The 14,662-nt window shown below is 38.0% G+C and overlaps 1 protein-coding gene across 27 annotated transcripts in view; it reads left to right on the top strand.

Annotated features, from left to right (window-relative positions):
- The window catches only part of pax2 (paired box 2), a 38,524-nt gene extending 33,091 nt beyond the window's left edge, over positions 1–5,433 (top strand). For 17 of the 27 annotated variants that reach the window (XM_015393662.1, XM_015393905.1, XM_015393176.1 and 14 more), the window contains 3 exons: positions 821–922; positions 1,890–1,976; positions 2,984–5,433. In XM_015393662.1, the coding sequence (XP_015249148.1) occupies positions 821–922; positions 1,890–1,976; positions 2,984–3,105 (311 nt within the window). In that variant the 3' untranslated portion in view covers positions 3,106–5,433. Of the gene's footprint in view, positions 1–820; positions 923–1,889; positions 1,981–2,964 lie in introns of all 27 variants that reach the window. The other 10 variants (XM_015395081.1, XM_015395006.1, XM_015394069.1 and 7 more) reach the window with 3 other exon arrangements.
- The last annotated feature ends 9,229 nt before the right edge of the window (positions 5,434–14,662 follow it).

The following is a 14,662-nucleotide window of genomic DNA, read 5'->3' as shown; positions in this document are numbered from 1 at the left end:
ATTTTTGCTACGAAGCTCCAAATTGAGCTAAAGTACATACAGTGTTCCCTGATGATCCTTGACATGTTTCTACAACTTACATGGAGCACATCTGTGGTAAATGTAGTTGATTGCACAGGATTAGGAAAGGCATGCACATAAATAAACTTTGCTAAGGTGGATCCACAAAATAAAGATCCAAGGCTGTTAACACTTAGATTCATGTATTTTTATTTTACATTGCCATAATGAGGTATTTTGTGTAATTTGGAGGTATTATTTATTACAAATTTTAATAAGGCTGCAATGTAACTAAATTAGGGAAATATGCTGAGCTGTTAATACGGAGAAAGCATATAGAAAGAAATACATGTCGAAACTAATTTGATGTAATTTTCTCTAACATGAATATAACACCCTTGGCCCCAAATTGGGAAATACTACTATGAATCCGAAAAATACAAGGATTTTCATGTCATAAAGCATTTTGAGCTCATTTGTTTTTTGAATTGTAAATTGGCTTCCTAAGCTGGTACTGGCACCAAACATTGCTCAAAACTTTATAGATTTAGAGTCTCTGAGTGTTCCTTGGTGTACATTGCAAAATATAACAAATAAAAATAATCAAACATACTGGTCCTTTGCTTAAATAACAATACGTTTCATAAATTAAATATGCAAAATGAAACATAGCTAAAGTATATGTATTTATGCATGCAAAATAAAAACACACCCATTTTTTTTTTTTATAAAAAAATGTGTAATACAGTATGGTCACTCTATTCATTTGGTTTTGTTGGTAGTTCTGTTTTTACTAATGAAATCTTCTGTGTACTTGCAGGTCGAGACATGGCAAGCACCACTTTACCTGGCTACCCACCCCACGTCCCGCCCACAGGACAAGGGAGCTACCCCACCTCCACACTTGCTGGCATGGTTCCTGGTAGGTGAATCAATTTTTTTCTGGGATCCTGATAATTATACTAACAGGCCCAATGAAACCTCATTCAAGGACTGCTGCAGAGCTTGAGATCATGTGAGAGGAGACAGCAGTTTGCTAAACATTAAGAAAAAATAAAAGGACAGTGAAAAAATGTCCAAGCTTTCCTCATGGATTGAAGCAAGCTCGTTATAGCCTTAGAAGTCTGTGGTTAGCGTGCGGTTAGCATCAGTGGATGAGGACATTAGATGAACTCGATAGGCGATCACCACAATCAGTGGCCGTGAGATGGGACAGTTCCTCTCAGTTACACTCCAGCTCCCAGCGCTCATTACCCTCACCGCTTCCACATGCAGCGCGCCCTCACCAGCCCCGTCGATAAACACTGCCTGTGCTCTTCTCCTCGCCTCCACGGACACCCAGGGCTACAGAGCGTATCTCTTTCCCCTCTACTTAACCTGTAGTTCAGGTTCACAGCAAACAGTTAAGGGTCAGAACACAGAGGCGTAGAGGGCCTGTAAATATTTAAATCACTATCTCTCTCCGGGATGAGCTCGAGTTACATGAGCAGCGGTGAGGATGCTATAGCTGCCAGTGTGTGTGTAAATCTGTCGTCCAAACAGCTGCAAACACAACTCCCTCTGTTGTTTAGAGATGTGCTCAGCTCAAACAGCAAGAAGTGGCACTCGAAACAGTTTCACCGATTTTGCAATCAGTTGTGGTATAAAACCTCCTGCTAATGTTTTGCTGATGGTCAAATGCAACTTAATGGAAAGTGAGAGGAAAAGAAAGTATAGGGATGCCCAAAAATGAGAAGAACAGAGAAGAATGCTGAGTTTATGGTGAAATGGGCAGAAGTGACTATAGAGGGAAAATAATTACAAATGGGTTGTGAAATTTACAATTATATATATTTTTGTCTGTTTGCATAAAATCCCCCCATGAATAATTGTGCTTGTTTTCTCTCTAGGGGGGGACTTTTCTGGTAATCCCTACTCTCATCCCCAGTACACAACCTACAATGAAGCTTGGAGGTTCAGTAATCCAGCGTTACTGAGTAGGTACATTCACTGACTTTATCCTATTTACTGTGCCTCAATAAAGTATTCAAACCCTTTGAATTGAACACAATTCTCACATTTTATCATAAACTTTGTTGTTTATGGGGATTCTAATTCCTTGACCAAAATACAGTTGTCCATAAATGAGACCTGATGAAAAATGATATATTGTTTTTTAAATGTTTAACAAATAAGGTATATCAATACTTGCATTTACATTCAGCTCCCTTTAATCTGATAACCCTAAATAGTATCTATAGCAACCAACTGCTTCCAGGGGTAATTTACTTATTAAACTGTGTCTAATTTACTCTGAGTAGAAATTTAGCTGTTCTGTGAAGACCTCAGAGTTTTGCTTTTACAAGACCGTGGAACAGATCATACAGGTCAAAGATAAAGTTGAAGAGAGGTTTATAGCACATAAGGTTAAAAAAAACAATATCCCATCTTTGGAAACTAATACGAGCTTGGCACCTATGCAAACTTACCGTACCAAGACAGGGTTGTTTAAGGAAACCAACAGGCTGATTGTAATAGGCAATAATCAAAGAAATGTCACATTTTAGAATGGTCTAGTCAAAGTCTCGACTGAAAATCAATTTGCAACATATAGCAAAAAATAACCAATGATTTTTTTCTCATACTTTGCAAGGGATCTTACTTTGCTTGATGTATCCTAAAAATGATAAAGGTAAAAAATTTCCAGATGTGCAAAGCTTGTAAAGAAAAATCCCAAGAATACATACTACAATATTTGCAAAAGTCGATTTCCTAGAGCACTGACACAGATAAGGGTTTATTTGTAAAGAATTTTGAAAATTATATATAATTTTCCTCCATCACTATTGGAGATGTGTATGACTTATTTTCCAGTTCAACTGAAACTTCTGAGATTTAATGTCTTTAAGTTCTTTTAAAACTTTAGAATCTGTACACATGCCTTTCAGATGGTTTCCAACGACTCGTTCTTCTGTTAACTTTCAGGTTCCCCTTATTATTATAGTGCCGCATCCCGTGGCTCCGCCCCTCCCACTGCTGCCACTGCCTACGACCGCCACTAGTCACCCCGGAGACCAGTTCAGACTGCAGGGCCGGAGCTTCGGCCTCCACGTTGGTCCTATATGAGAAAAAAAAATGGGACCCCTTCAACTTATGCGATGCAGAGGAAGGATGCAAGAAGCTGGAGCATTTGCACCCAGCTCTAGCTTTACACATGTTGGGACAGAGATGGGGGAGAGAGGCAAGGGACCCCAAAGGAGCTTGGAGCCTGTAAATCTCCCACAGGCCTGAACATTTTCAGAATGACTTCAACAGATTCTATAAATATATATATTATAAAATATAAATTGAAGAAAAACTGTGTGAAGATTACCATGTGGAACAATGTTTGTGGGATTTATAATTTTTTTTTTCGTTGTTGCTGTTGTTGTTATTTTATTCATGGATCCTCACATTCCTTTATGTAATAAACTACAGTATTTTTTGTCTGCTCTGAAAAGACAAGTCTAAGAGAAATTGATGGTTGTCCCACAGTTCAGTAATGTAGCAACTCACACCAGTGTTGCGGACCCACTTTTTACACCTAAAGAGATGGGTGCTCCATTTTTGCTGTAGTAAAACCCTTTTTTTCCAGGTGCTTTGAGAAAATCCAGTGGTCTCCTTTCTTGACCCGTCCATCTTGTGCTATCGGCACGTCCTTCGATGCTTACCATCCTATGTCCCATAGGGAACGTCCCACCTGTGGCAAACAATCAGATGTAAAAATGTAAATCCTTCTACAAAGTATGAAGCCTGTCAGGATGACCATGAGTTTATAATGGTCGTGTCAGGATTTAAAAAAACGTCAAAAATGTGTTTTTTCTTCTGTAAAAGTTATTTTTTTTGTGAGCAAACTTATCCAACATTTTCCTGTCATGTTAATTTGCTCTTTTTTGCACTAACAACTCAGCTTTTAGATTTTTTTTTTTTTATCATCTTTTTGTGGAAGATTTACATGAACGTATTTGATAAAAATCACATAATTAAGTTAAACAGACACAGTTCATCAGATAAATGAAAACTCCTTTTTTAATTACATAAATAAAACCACAAGTTAAGCCATGCCTCTACTGTACATTCAAGATGATACAATTCTGACACAATATAACCATATACTTATTTCAGTACATGCCTTATAAACTAATTTTGCAAACCTAAAATCAAATGGGTTTGATGGTAATTACCCATATTCACGTCTCCACAGGGACTGGAAGGATTCTGCATCCCACTTTTTTTGTTTGATTGTTTGTTCTGGGGGAAATATTCCATAAATGTTCTTCTCTTACCACATTTGCCAAAGACTAAGTTTGATATTTAATGTTTTATTTACAGTAAGTTTATTATTTCAGTATTATCCTTTAGATGAGTCAACTCAACGTGTACGCCGAGAGAGTTAAACAAGATGCATACGAGGAGGGGGAAATTTAGTGGCTTAATATTCCAACAGTTGAAAACAAAGTGCTGCTTTCTATAAAGGTTTGTGAAAAATGTGAAGACAGGTTGTCTCTGTAAATATATAACGTCACACACAGACACCACTGCAGTATCATATCCTGTACTGGCTCCTTTTGTAGATAAACACACTGAAGCTGATAAAAAAAAGAGAAAATCATGCATTACATTTGTGTCTTCAGTGTAATGTTTTTGAGGAAAATATAACCTATGGGTATAGCAGTGGCAGGTTTCAGATGCTAACATCCACATAGGTTGTCTTTGTTGCTTGTTTTATTTTGTTTGTTTTGTCATGATGGTGTTTTATGTCACTATGCAATAAGTTAAATGGCTTTCTGTCACTGTTTTGTTGTCGGGCCCAGTATAACCGGTACCCATGGAGAAGAGTATAAAGGTTAACTAAGGGATTCATAAAACTTGTGGTGAGACTTTTTTTTTTTTTTTTCATTTTTTCCATTTTTGCTTCCCTCACATTAAGTCCTTGGTAACAATCAAAAATATAATCCTGTGTTTTGTAATCATCTCCCAGATTAAATGATGTGTGTCTCCTTGTGCAGAAACACAGAATTCCTAAACAACAAACTATCCACTTTTCCTTCATCAATATGACTGTTAGCATTGGATTACCATGTAAAACATAATCTCTTGCCAGGAAGAGAACCAGAAAAAAATGAGAAAAGAAAAGAGAAAACCACTTGTTCTACAAAATGCACTTGAAATCGTGTGGGATTTCCATATCTGAAAATGTTACAACACAGTTTTCCTCTCGGACATGGAGCACCTTTGCTGGACTGGGTCATCCGCTGCTGTAAAGATGATACAGGACACGTGTCACAGACATTAAAAGGATCTCTGATGAAAATCTATAAGGAAAGCCTTGTGGCCTCAATCATTGTTCCTTTTCCAGTTCTGTTCCATTTCTTTTTTTTTTTTTTTGTGCACATGAGAAATAAATTCTTTTATATATCCATTGTTGATTTGATGTGTGCTCATTATTAACCCCATAAGAGATGATTCAACGATCAAGGTTGCAGGAGGGACAGTCTCTCCTCAGGGTGTATTGATGTTTGGCTTTATGAACAGTCAGTACTACAATGCATAGATCATTACTCTATAATATGAAATGCACAAAGTTTCACAGTATAATGTTCAAAGGCATTTTTTGCGAGACAGTAGAATGAAATTATATGAATAATGACTGCTGTTTAATTAGCCCATGTCCATTGTAAAAAGGACAACAGCCTTTTATGAATGTCTGTGTGAATACAGCTGATAGAAGAGAGTTAAATAAAGGAGGAGGACAGTTAGGAAGGCAGGGGAGCGTTGCCCCAGCTTCTGACTTCCAGTATATTTAATGATGCATTGGTTTCATCCCGCCATAGCCCGTTGCTGCAGCCTTACTCTCACTCTGAAACACACAAACCCAGTCAGTTGTAATTCAATTTCTCTGCTTCCCTCTGCCTATTGTTTATTTCATGGATCCCCTGTGAAGCATCAAAAGCTGCTGTTTCTGTCAGCCCCTAACTGTCCTATGTGTTTGTCATTCAGGGCTTGTTAAAAGATAAAACACACAGACAGACACACACCATACTCACACAGAGAGACACATGCACTCCCTTTTCCCCCAGCTGAGAATTCCCAGTGGTAAAATTATTCCATTTAGATGGGAACTTTTTTGTCACTACCCTGTCTAAATTGGCATATCTGGCTCTCTTGGAGAAACCAATAAACTGTGAACCCGGATGCATCTGTCAGTCAAGCTCATCTTTACTTTAGTGGGGCCAGATGACAACAACAGCAGAGGAGAAACACACACCAGGCAGAACGCAGCACACTGATTGGCTCTCATCAGTTAGGCATTACGAAAAGCACCTGTCATCCTCGGGGCTTCTCAAACCAACACAGAGAGGCCCCCACTATGGGGCCAGCGGGGCTGGGTGCGAGATTTACTCAAACACTTTACCCTCATTGTCAGCGTGGCCTGCTGATGCCCCACAGCTTGGCCTCTCTGGTGTGATGCATGTCTGTCACTGATAATATATACAGACAAATATGCCTCAGCTAGCAAGTAGAAACAGTCCTGAAGAAAGCAGAGAAATGTTAAAGCTTTAGACATCATAAGCTGGATTAAATGTTACTTTTAAGCATTAAATCTTAACTTGACAAAACTTTATTTTTTAGCTTTTTTTTGTTTGGTTGAGGATCAACTTTGTACATTAACAAACATGGTGAAACTCTCAAATGTCCACTTTCTGGCCAGGAGATACAGACTGAATGACCTAAATCAAATAAGTAAAATTTATATTGACATTGCAATTTGTCTGTCCCCCAATAATTAACAAAAGCATACCAACAGGTAAACATGAAAACAACCTTTGCATACACAATACCACTTAGAATGAGTCTATTAACCATGCCTATCATTTTTTGGGGGGTACAAATAGCAGAGGCTTAGAGCAGACTAACTCAAGCAGAGTTATGGGTTCTTTGGTGTGTTTCTGAAACTTTTCTTAATCTTAAACGGTCCTAAAAACAAAATAAGCCTTTAAAAAGGATCTTTCTTGTGTTTTCACTAAAGGAAAATTAGAGCTATGTTCACTGTAAAAAAAAAAAAAATCCTCTTTGGATTAAAATTTATAGTGGAGTATTTTTGCGAATTTTGGAAAAGATCTGCCCTCTCTACTTAAAAAAAAAAAATGCGCATGCACAACCCTGTACCCGCTACCAAAAGGGAACGCCTATTAAAAGAGAACGAGAGTATGCAGGAGCCCATTTCTCCTCGTGCATGTTCTGTTTAAAAGTTGCTGGGGTTTTTTCGCTCATACAAGCTTACTTTCCAAAAGAATAGTTGCATTTTTTCCGCAATCTCAGACTCACCATTAGTGAGTGAAAATGAGAACAAGGACGTAGGAAGTCCTTATGTAAACATATCACCAGAATGACTGACAATTAGTAAGAACACTTATTTTGATGATCCACCTGGAAAAAGAACATCCTCTACTATACTATAACAAGCATTTACTGTTCTTGTATTGGTGAAGATATGATAAAATTTAATCTAGATTTCCTAAAATCTAAGACAAAAACTGAACTTACACAATGCAATTAATTATATTAATTCACCTTTTGGTTTTTGGGTCAAATTATATCTAAAACTCTGGGCTAATGTCAAAAATTTCATAGAACATAAAAAAAACTGCATGGTTCTGTAGTTTTGAAGGAGTGAGAAGTTGTCGTCTGGCTTAGAGCAAATGCAAAAGTAGCATGGTGTATTTCTACCTGTGCGTGCATAAGCTCTAACCTTTAAAGAGAACTTTACATTAACTCTCCTGTTACTATTCTAAATTTCCTGATAATCGTTATGCTTTATTTAAACTCCGTTTACAAAAAACATTCTTTGCATGAAGTTGTACAGAGCAAGACTTGATGAGTCTGGTGGTGTCATACTGTATTGTTCAGAGTCGAGAAGCGTCGGTGGTCTGGCTGTGATGTCCTGTCATCCGCCTGCATGGGAGCCTGTCATCGTCCTCATCATGTGGTTGTCATAGTTGATGCAAGCGAGGGGAGAGGCCAACCCTCTTGTGTCAATCAACGAGCCCTCATTAGAAGCAGCTTTAATTAGAGGCTTCAAGGGAGCAGTGCTGTTCACAACGCTGTCTTCGTTAACTCTGTTAATCCCAAATGAATTTGTGTTAGGAAGACAAAGCACTGCATTAATCCAGCGTTGCAACTTTAAATCAAAAAGATGTATGTGTCTTGTCATTTATGTAAAGAGAGTGTGTAAGATGTTAAAGTGTCCCTAGAGCAGTTCTCTGCTTATTATCCCTGCCTGAAGATGCAAAATCCACTTTTAGCCAATTCGAATCAGAATAAAAACTAAAAATCCATCACGTGTTGTATTATTAAAGTAAAGACACGTCAAGCTTCTGCGTGTAAGAGCGGTTGCTTTAAAATATCCTTTTACCAAGGTTTTATTTGACAAAGACAAAATGATTGCTTAATATCTTAGTTTAGCAAATACCTTTATCGTACCATGTGTCTCCAACTTCATCCCTAAACTATCTCTAAAATTTGTAAAATGTTTCCAAAAAACAGCAATTTTGCTTTCATACATACAGCCTTCCTATTATCTGCTGAAAGTCTTACTCTCTCTCACACTCTTGAAATCTGAGAGAACCACAGACATGTCCTGACACATCATAGACAAAACGGTTTCTTTTTAACACATGTTGAAGTGGCTCACATTGAGTACCCTCCATTTAACTTCGACATCAAAGAGCATTCGTAGCATGTATCAATGGTCCGTTCGCTTATTGATAAAATTATTGGAACCACTTTAAAATAAAGGCAGTTACTGTAATTCTGGTCAACACTAAATTTCTCTGCATGTCTCAAAAAGACGTAAAACCCAAAATGAAGGTTTGTAAAAAAAAAAAAAAAATCTAACTGAAAATAAAGCAATTCACAGAGTAAGAGAGAAAAGGAGTCCAAACTGATTATGAGCTTATTTTCTCAGTTGGCGGGTGAGACCATCCAGGCGACAGGAACATGACTTTGTGATGTTTGTAATGAGTGAGCATTGATTGACTCAACATAGCCTAAAGAGGTCTCCTACCATGTGCAAGCTCAGAGGATTCTCGGGCTCCATGTGCTTCCTTTGCCTCACAATTAAAATAATGAGCTTTCTGTGAGCTGTTGCTGCCTTTCTCAATCCAGGCCTCATCTGCCAACTATATGCTATTACTGTAAACCATTCCCACCCCTGTTAGGTCAGTCAGCAGTGCAAAACAATTTCCCTTCAGTAGCTAAATTATCTTTTTGAATGGCCGTTTTGTAACACATAACGTAATTAAGCACAAAACATGCCCTGCTATCTTATTATGTCACTCTCCAGAGACGTCTAAAGAAGTCAGGAGTGATTTGCCAGTGTTGGTGTGTTTGAGTGTGAATGAAAAATGGCAAAAGGGCTGAAAAGGAAATGCATAGAGGTGCAACAAAGGGCCAAAGTGCGTAACACAGGGTAGCCCTGACCTGCATGCCCTCTGCTGAGAGAAGGATTTGAGTTTGGCAGGAGCTCAACCTGAGAAGGGGGGGTTGGTTTTTTTCACTCCTGACTGTTTTCGGAAAACAGTTCAAAGTAAGCGCAGATACGTCTGCATCTCGAGATGGACAAAGAGGAAGAACAGACAAGGGATGCAGAAGGGAGAGGATAAGCTACAGCTACAACTGTCAACCCCCCCAAATCTCTGATTGGCTCCCAACACCCCTCATGTACAATCAAACACACATACTCTCATACACTCTCCTACATCTCCAACCTCCTCCACCACTCCACGCAGCACCCAGTCACTGTCAGGCCAAACACATGATGAATTGCCCTGTCAACAGAATTCATTCAGGGACCAATTAATTCAGCAGAAATGAACTAGAGCCATCAGTCGCTGAAAAACTCAGTGCAAAGAGAGCAAAGTAGACCCACTTCAGAAAAACGAGGAAGCAAGGGAGGGAACAGGGGGAGAGAAGGGGTGAAAGCACGGTGGAGACAGAGGGCAAGTGTAAGAGAGAGGGAGAGAGAGTGTGGTGGAAGTTAGTCTGACAGAAATTGGTCATTTAATGCTTTAGCGCACTGGAGACAGCCCCTGTCATAGACGAAGGCATGGCAGGGGCTCCCCTGGTATTTTATTTATTAATTATCCCATACAGCGAGGGGCCTTTAACTGTCTACGTCCAGCCTCATCAGCCCGAATCCCTGTCATTTTCTCTCCACAAACAGATCCTTTAACACCGTGCTCCAGGTTAATGGAGACAAAGCCAATATCCAACCAACCTTGCCTTCTCCCCCAAATACAGTATTCATCTGTACCTTATCCAGGTAATTATGTCTCAGGCGATCTCCTGAATATGTCGTTGGGATGCTAATAAACCACTTTAGATCTGGCGTGCTGAACACGTCTGACCTTTTCAACTCCCTGCTTCATGGTGGTTAAACCTCCTGAGAAGGGCAGCAATTATTTACATCTTACAATGAGCAGCATATTACTGGGAACGAACAAAAGCTCAAAATAATTTAATGATCAGAGCATATAGCAATCAATTCTCCATCATATTTCCTTTTATTGTAACTGACAGCTAAAAATATACCATTATCCTAAGTGAAACCTTTGTTTCCTCAGATAGATGCTTAACAGACTTTGTTTCATCTGCGGTGAACAAATTAGCCCTCTGAAGGGCGTTATCAGCATCAACTAATTAAGGTGTTGTGTGATTTTGGGCTGCAGATCAAGAATCTGCTGATTCATCCCATGGGTGATTATCGGGTCCATATGGTCGATGTACACCAAGCTACGTACAGAAATACTATCGGCCTGCCGCAGCACTGCCGCTGCCAAAAGGTTGACACAGTCTTTTGTGGCTGCGCTGCGTGGTGTTCATCGCAACGCTAAATTATTTACCACATCTTTTCTTTAAGCCTGAGATCCTCCAGTGGAAAACATGGGATGAGGGTCAGCTGGGAGGCTGCCTGCGACGGATTGTTGCTCTTCTTTGACATTAGGAAGTGAAATTCTACACTGTTTCCACTGTCGCTCTTTACGGGCTTACATTCTGTATATGCCCATATTTTAGTTTTACACAGCTTTAGGGGGATTATCACACCTTGATCATACTTCAGCCTTGAGACACCTGTGGGTAACTATTAACATAAAATGCAATGCTTCTTACATAGTCTTTTTTGGGGAGGTTATGTTTTTAGATGTTCAAAGCCGGTTTTGCAGTATATAAGACATAATGCTTCCATGAAATATTGACTTAGCAGAGCCTGGAATACAAGAGCATGCAGTTACTTATTTGTACAGCATTTTGAAAACCATTTATCCTTTTTTTCCCCACTTCACAATTATCCATTACTTTGCAATTGTCTATCAAATTACATCTGCACCAGTCAATTAAAGTTATGAACAGGTAATGGAAAGTATTTGAAAATTTCTCACAGAAAATTTAAAATCCATCATAAAACTTATGATTGATAACAACAAAAATTACTGCTTAAATCTTAAACATGGCATTCCAGCTAATGAGAATTAAAAAGATAAAACTGAATCGTTTATTTTATTTTATTGAGAAAAAAAAATACTGCTCAAAAATCTAATAAACCACCAATGAATAATTTCCATTCAATACCATGTTGTTTTTTGGGAAAAAATCATCTGCATGGCAGATTTTGAATGAAAAGAGATTTTTTTAAATCACTTATTTGGCGGTCAAACCCAACATTGTGGTTGTCAAAGTGAAACTGTGTCTTCTGTCATTTTTTATAGACTTAGCTAAAGATTTGGGAACAGGTTTGGTCTCCATGACAGGACATGTTCAACAGGTAGTGGGGAAACACAAGACTTAAGTACTGGCAAGGAGATTATTGGAGTGGGAACAGGTGAGAATGATTATCTGAATGTAGTACAGCTGGGACCATGAAAAAATTGTAACAACAGCAAAACACAAGGGGAACACAATGTTCAAATGAATTATAGCTTAGCTGAATTATAGGGCTGAATAAATAATAAATGTCACAGGATAAAATAAAGAGACCATATTGCAAATCAGTAATCAGATTACAAAAAAACAAACAAACACAGACAGTATTTTAAAACAAAACGTGGAAAAAGCTAAAGTGCAGATAAAATCATAAAATTCAACTTGAAGATCCAGCTTGACATTATTGTGTCAATATTTTGTTGCTATTTCTATAGAACCTTGATGTTATTCAATTGGAGGACTCTTTGCAATTACCTCCTTGTGCACCCTTCCCCAGCTTGTTGGTGCAGCTCCATATCCTCACCTCAGCCAATCATTTAAGACTGCATTTAAATTTCTAGTGCCAATGACGCTCTCTCTTTCCAGCCAAACTACAACCCTCCTCTACCCCCTCACCACCTTCATTCCACTGGCCTCACCATGGCTCCCCGCATTTTTCAGCCACCATTCCACCACCTGTAATTGTGTTTCCATTGACCATCAAATTGCACATTTTGTAATAAAAAAATAAATTTGCTAAATGGAAACGCTGCAATAAAAAAAAAAAAAAATTGGATGTTTTTTTTGGTTTTATAAAAATTATTATATTACGCAAAACTGAATTGTAAACATTTTTCTCTCGCATCACTCGTCATATGATCTGCAATTAGCCCTTACTGCAGAGGAAGAAGGTGAAAAAGAAAACCAGAAGTAGTTGGAGGATGATGGAGCGGCATATTTGGATTTATGAGGAAACTATTTTTTTTTAAATGTACGTTTACATTCGTGCCAATGAGGGCGATAAGCACTAGAGCCATGACTGAAATATGTATATATCTCATTTAATGATATATCTCATTTAATTGTTTACATCCGCTGCTGCCATGTTGTTTTCATTAGTTAACGTGTGTACAAAATGTATTTGCATGCAATTTAATATTTTTTATGTACTAGGAAATAATGCAACTGCGAAAATGTGCTTTTTGTAAATTAGCAAATAGTGATATAATTGCGCGCACATTTATAAAAGAAACACAACTAATGTCAAACTAGGAAGGGAAAACCGTCTCTAACCTATATGTAATCTGATCATGCAAATCTTCCCCGTTTAGCTCCTATGTCTCATGCCAGGATATGATGGCCAAATATTCTTTATATCAAAAATTATTCAATATCAATAAAGTTGATATGTGTGATCCTGTCCAGGCTTAAAAAGAGTTGAAATTTATTATAACGGTAAAAAATCTCAAATATTTAAAAAGCCTTAGCTATGTATAAGGTCTGGTTCACTGGACAACCCAAGACTTTTGCCTAATGCATTGGCAGAGTCTGATAGTACTCCAGCTAAAAATGTTTCACCTTCAGCCTTTCTTGCCTCTACTTGGAGCTTCACCTCAGCGCTAAGCACAGTGAAAACAAACCTAATAGATAACAGTGGCATACAGGCCAAGTGAACCTGACAAATGGAACGGAAGAGCTAACAGAGAAGAAAGAGGTGCTTAGGCCAACTGTTAAAGGTAAAGTGCTTTTCTGATTTCTGTTTACTCACTGGCCTTGATACCTGACTTGTTTTCCTCCAGCTTACTGAAGAGATTCTGCTTGTGAGTCAGCTGGTTGTCAGGTTTGGAGGGGAAAAAAACTCAGGTTGTGAGTCTAATATTGGTGCAGGAAAACTTAGAACATATATGTTCTGAAAATGTGACAATCTAACTGTCTGAAGGGTATCTTTTTGCAGGTCAGTCTCCTCCTTTAGAGAATTAATGAAAAAAGCATATAAAATGAATGTCTTTAAATAAAGAGGATATGTGCAGTACAATATAATTAAATAAACGAGACTAATTAGGAATAGGAGAGCAGGTGCCAGGCTATAAGCTGACAGGAAAGACAGCAAAACAACATGCCTGTACAAAAAAAAAAAGAAACTTAAAAAAAAGCACATTCACAAACACACACCCATGCAGGAATACACCCGTTATGTGCACGCGTACACACAGCTGCGGTTATGAGGGTGGATCGTGACAGGCACGGGGACAAAACAACTTTCTGCGTTTTTGTCATGTGAAACCCCGCAGGAATACTCATGACAGGAAGCAGAGACCCAGGCTCCATGGGGGTCTCCTGTTCCTTTGTCTCACACGCATTCTCTTTATTACTTTGTTCTGCAGCAGTGGAAGGAAGTTTGCACAAGCCAAAGATTTCTTTTCCCTAATTATTTCAGCTTACTCAAGACGGCAAGCTGTGTAATTCACAGGTTTTCCTGCTCTTACACCCTTCAGAATGAAACTAAGGATAGAGCTTCAGAAAAATCAATTTAGAATAGAGAGTTACTATATGGTAAACATGCAGTAGATTGGAAATACCCAAAAACACACACATAAACAGCTGTATTGAAGGGAAAAAAGATGCATAACAATTTGATAATGCAAAATAAAAAAAGATCTATTTTGTAATATAAGTAAATCAATATCTTTAAAGATAAACATATCTGTATCAATCTCTTCTACAAACCAAAAACATAAAAATGAAAACTTTGTCTACAAAAGTATTATTTGTCTTTTATTCAAATGATTATAAACAATGTTGAGCATGAAAAAAAAATTCTTCAGATAAAAACGAATGACTAAAGATATTGAAAGCCAGAAATGTTATATATATATATATATATATATATATATATATATAT

Source organism: Cyprinodon variegatus, unplaced genomic scaffold, assembly GCF_000732505.1.
Source record: "Cyprinodon variegatus isolate N-32 unplaced genomic scaffold, C_variegatus-1.0 Scaffold1, whole genome shotgun sequence".
NCBI classification, from domain to species: Eukaryota; Metazoa; Chordata; class Actinopteri; order Cyprinodontiformes; family Cyprinodontidae; genus Cyprinodon; species Cyprinodon variegatus.
Note: the sequence above shows the minus strand (reverse complement) of the source record. Positions and strands in the feature narration are given on the sequence as shown.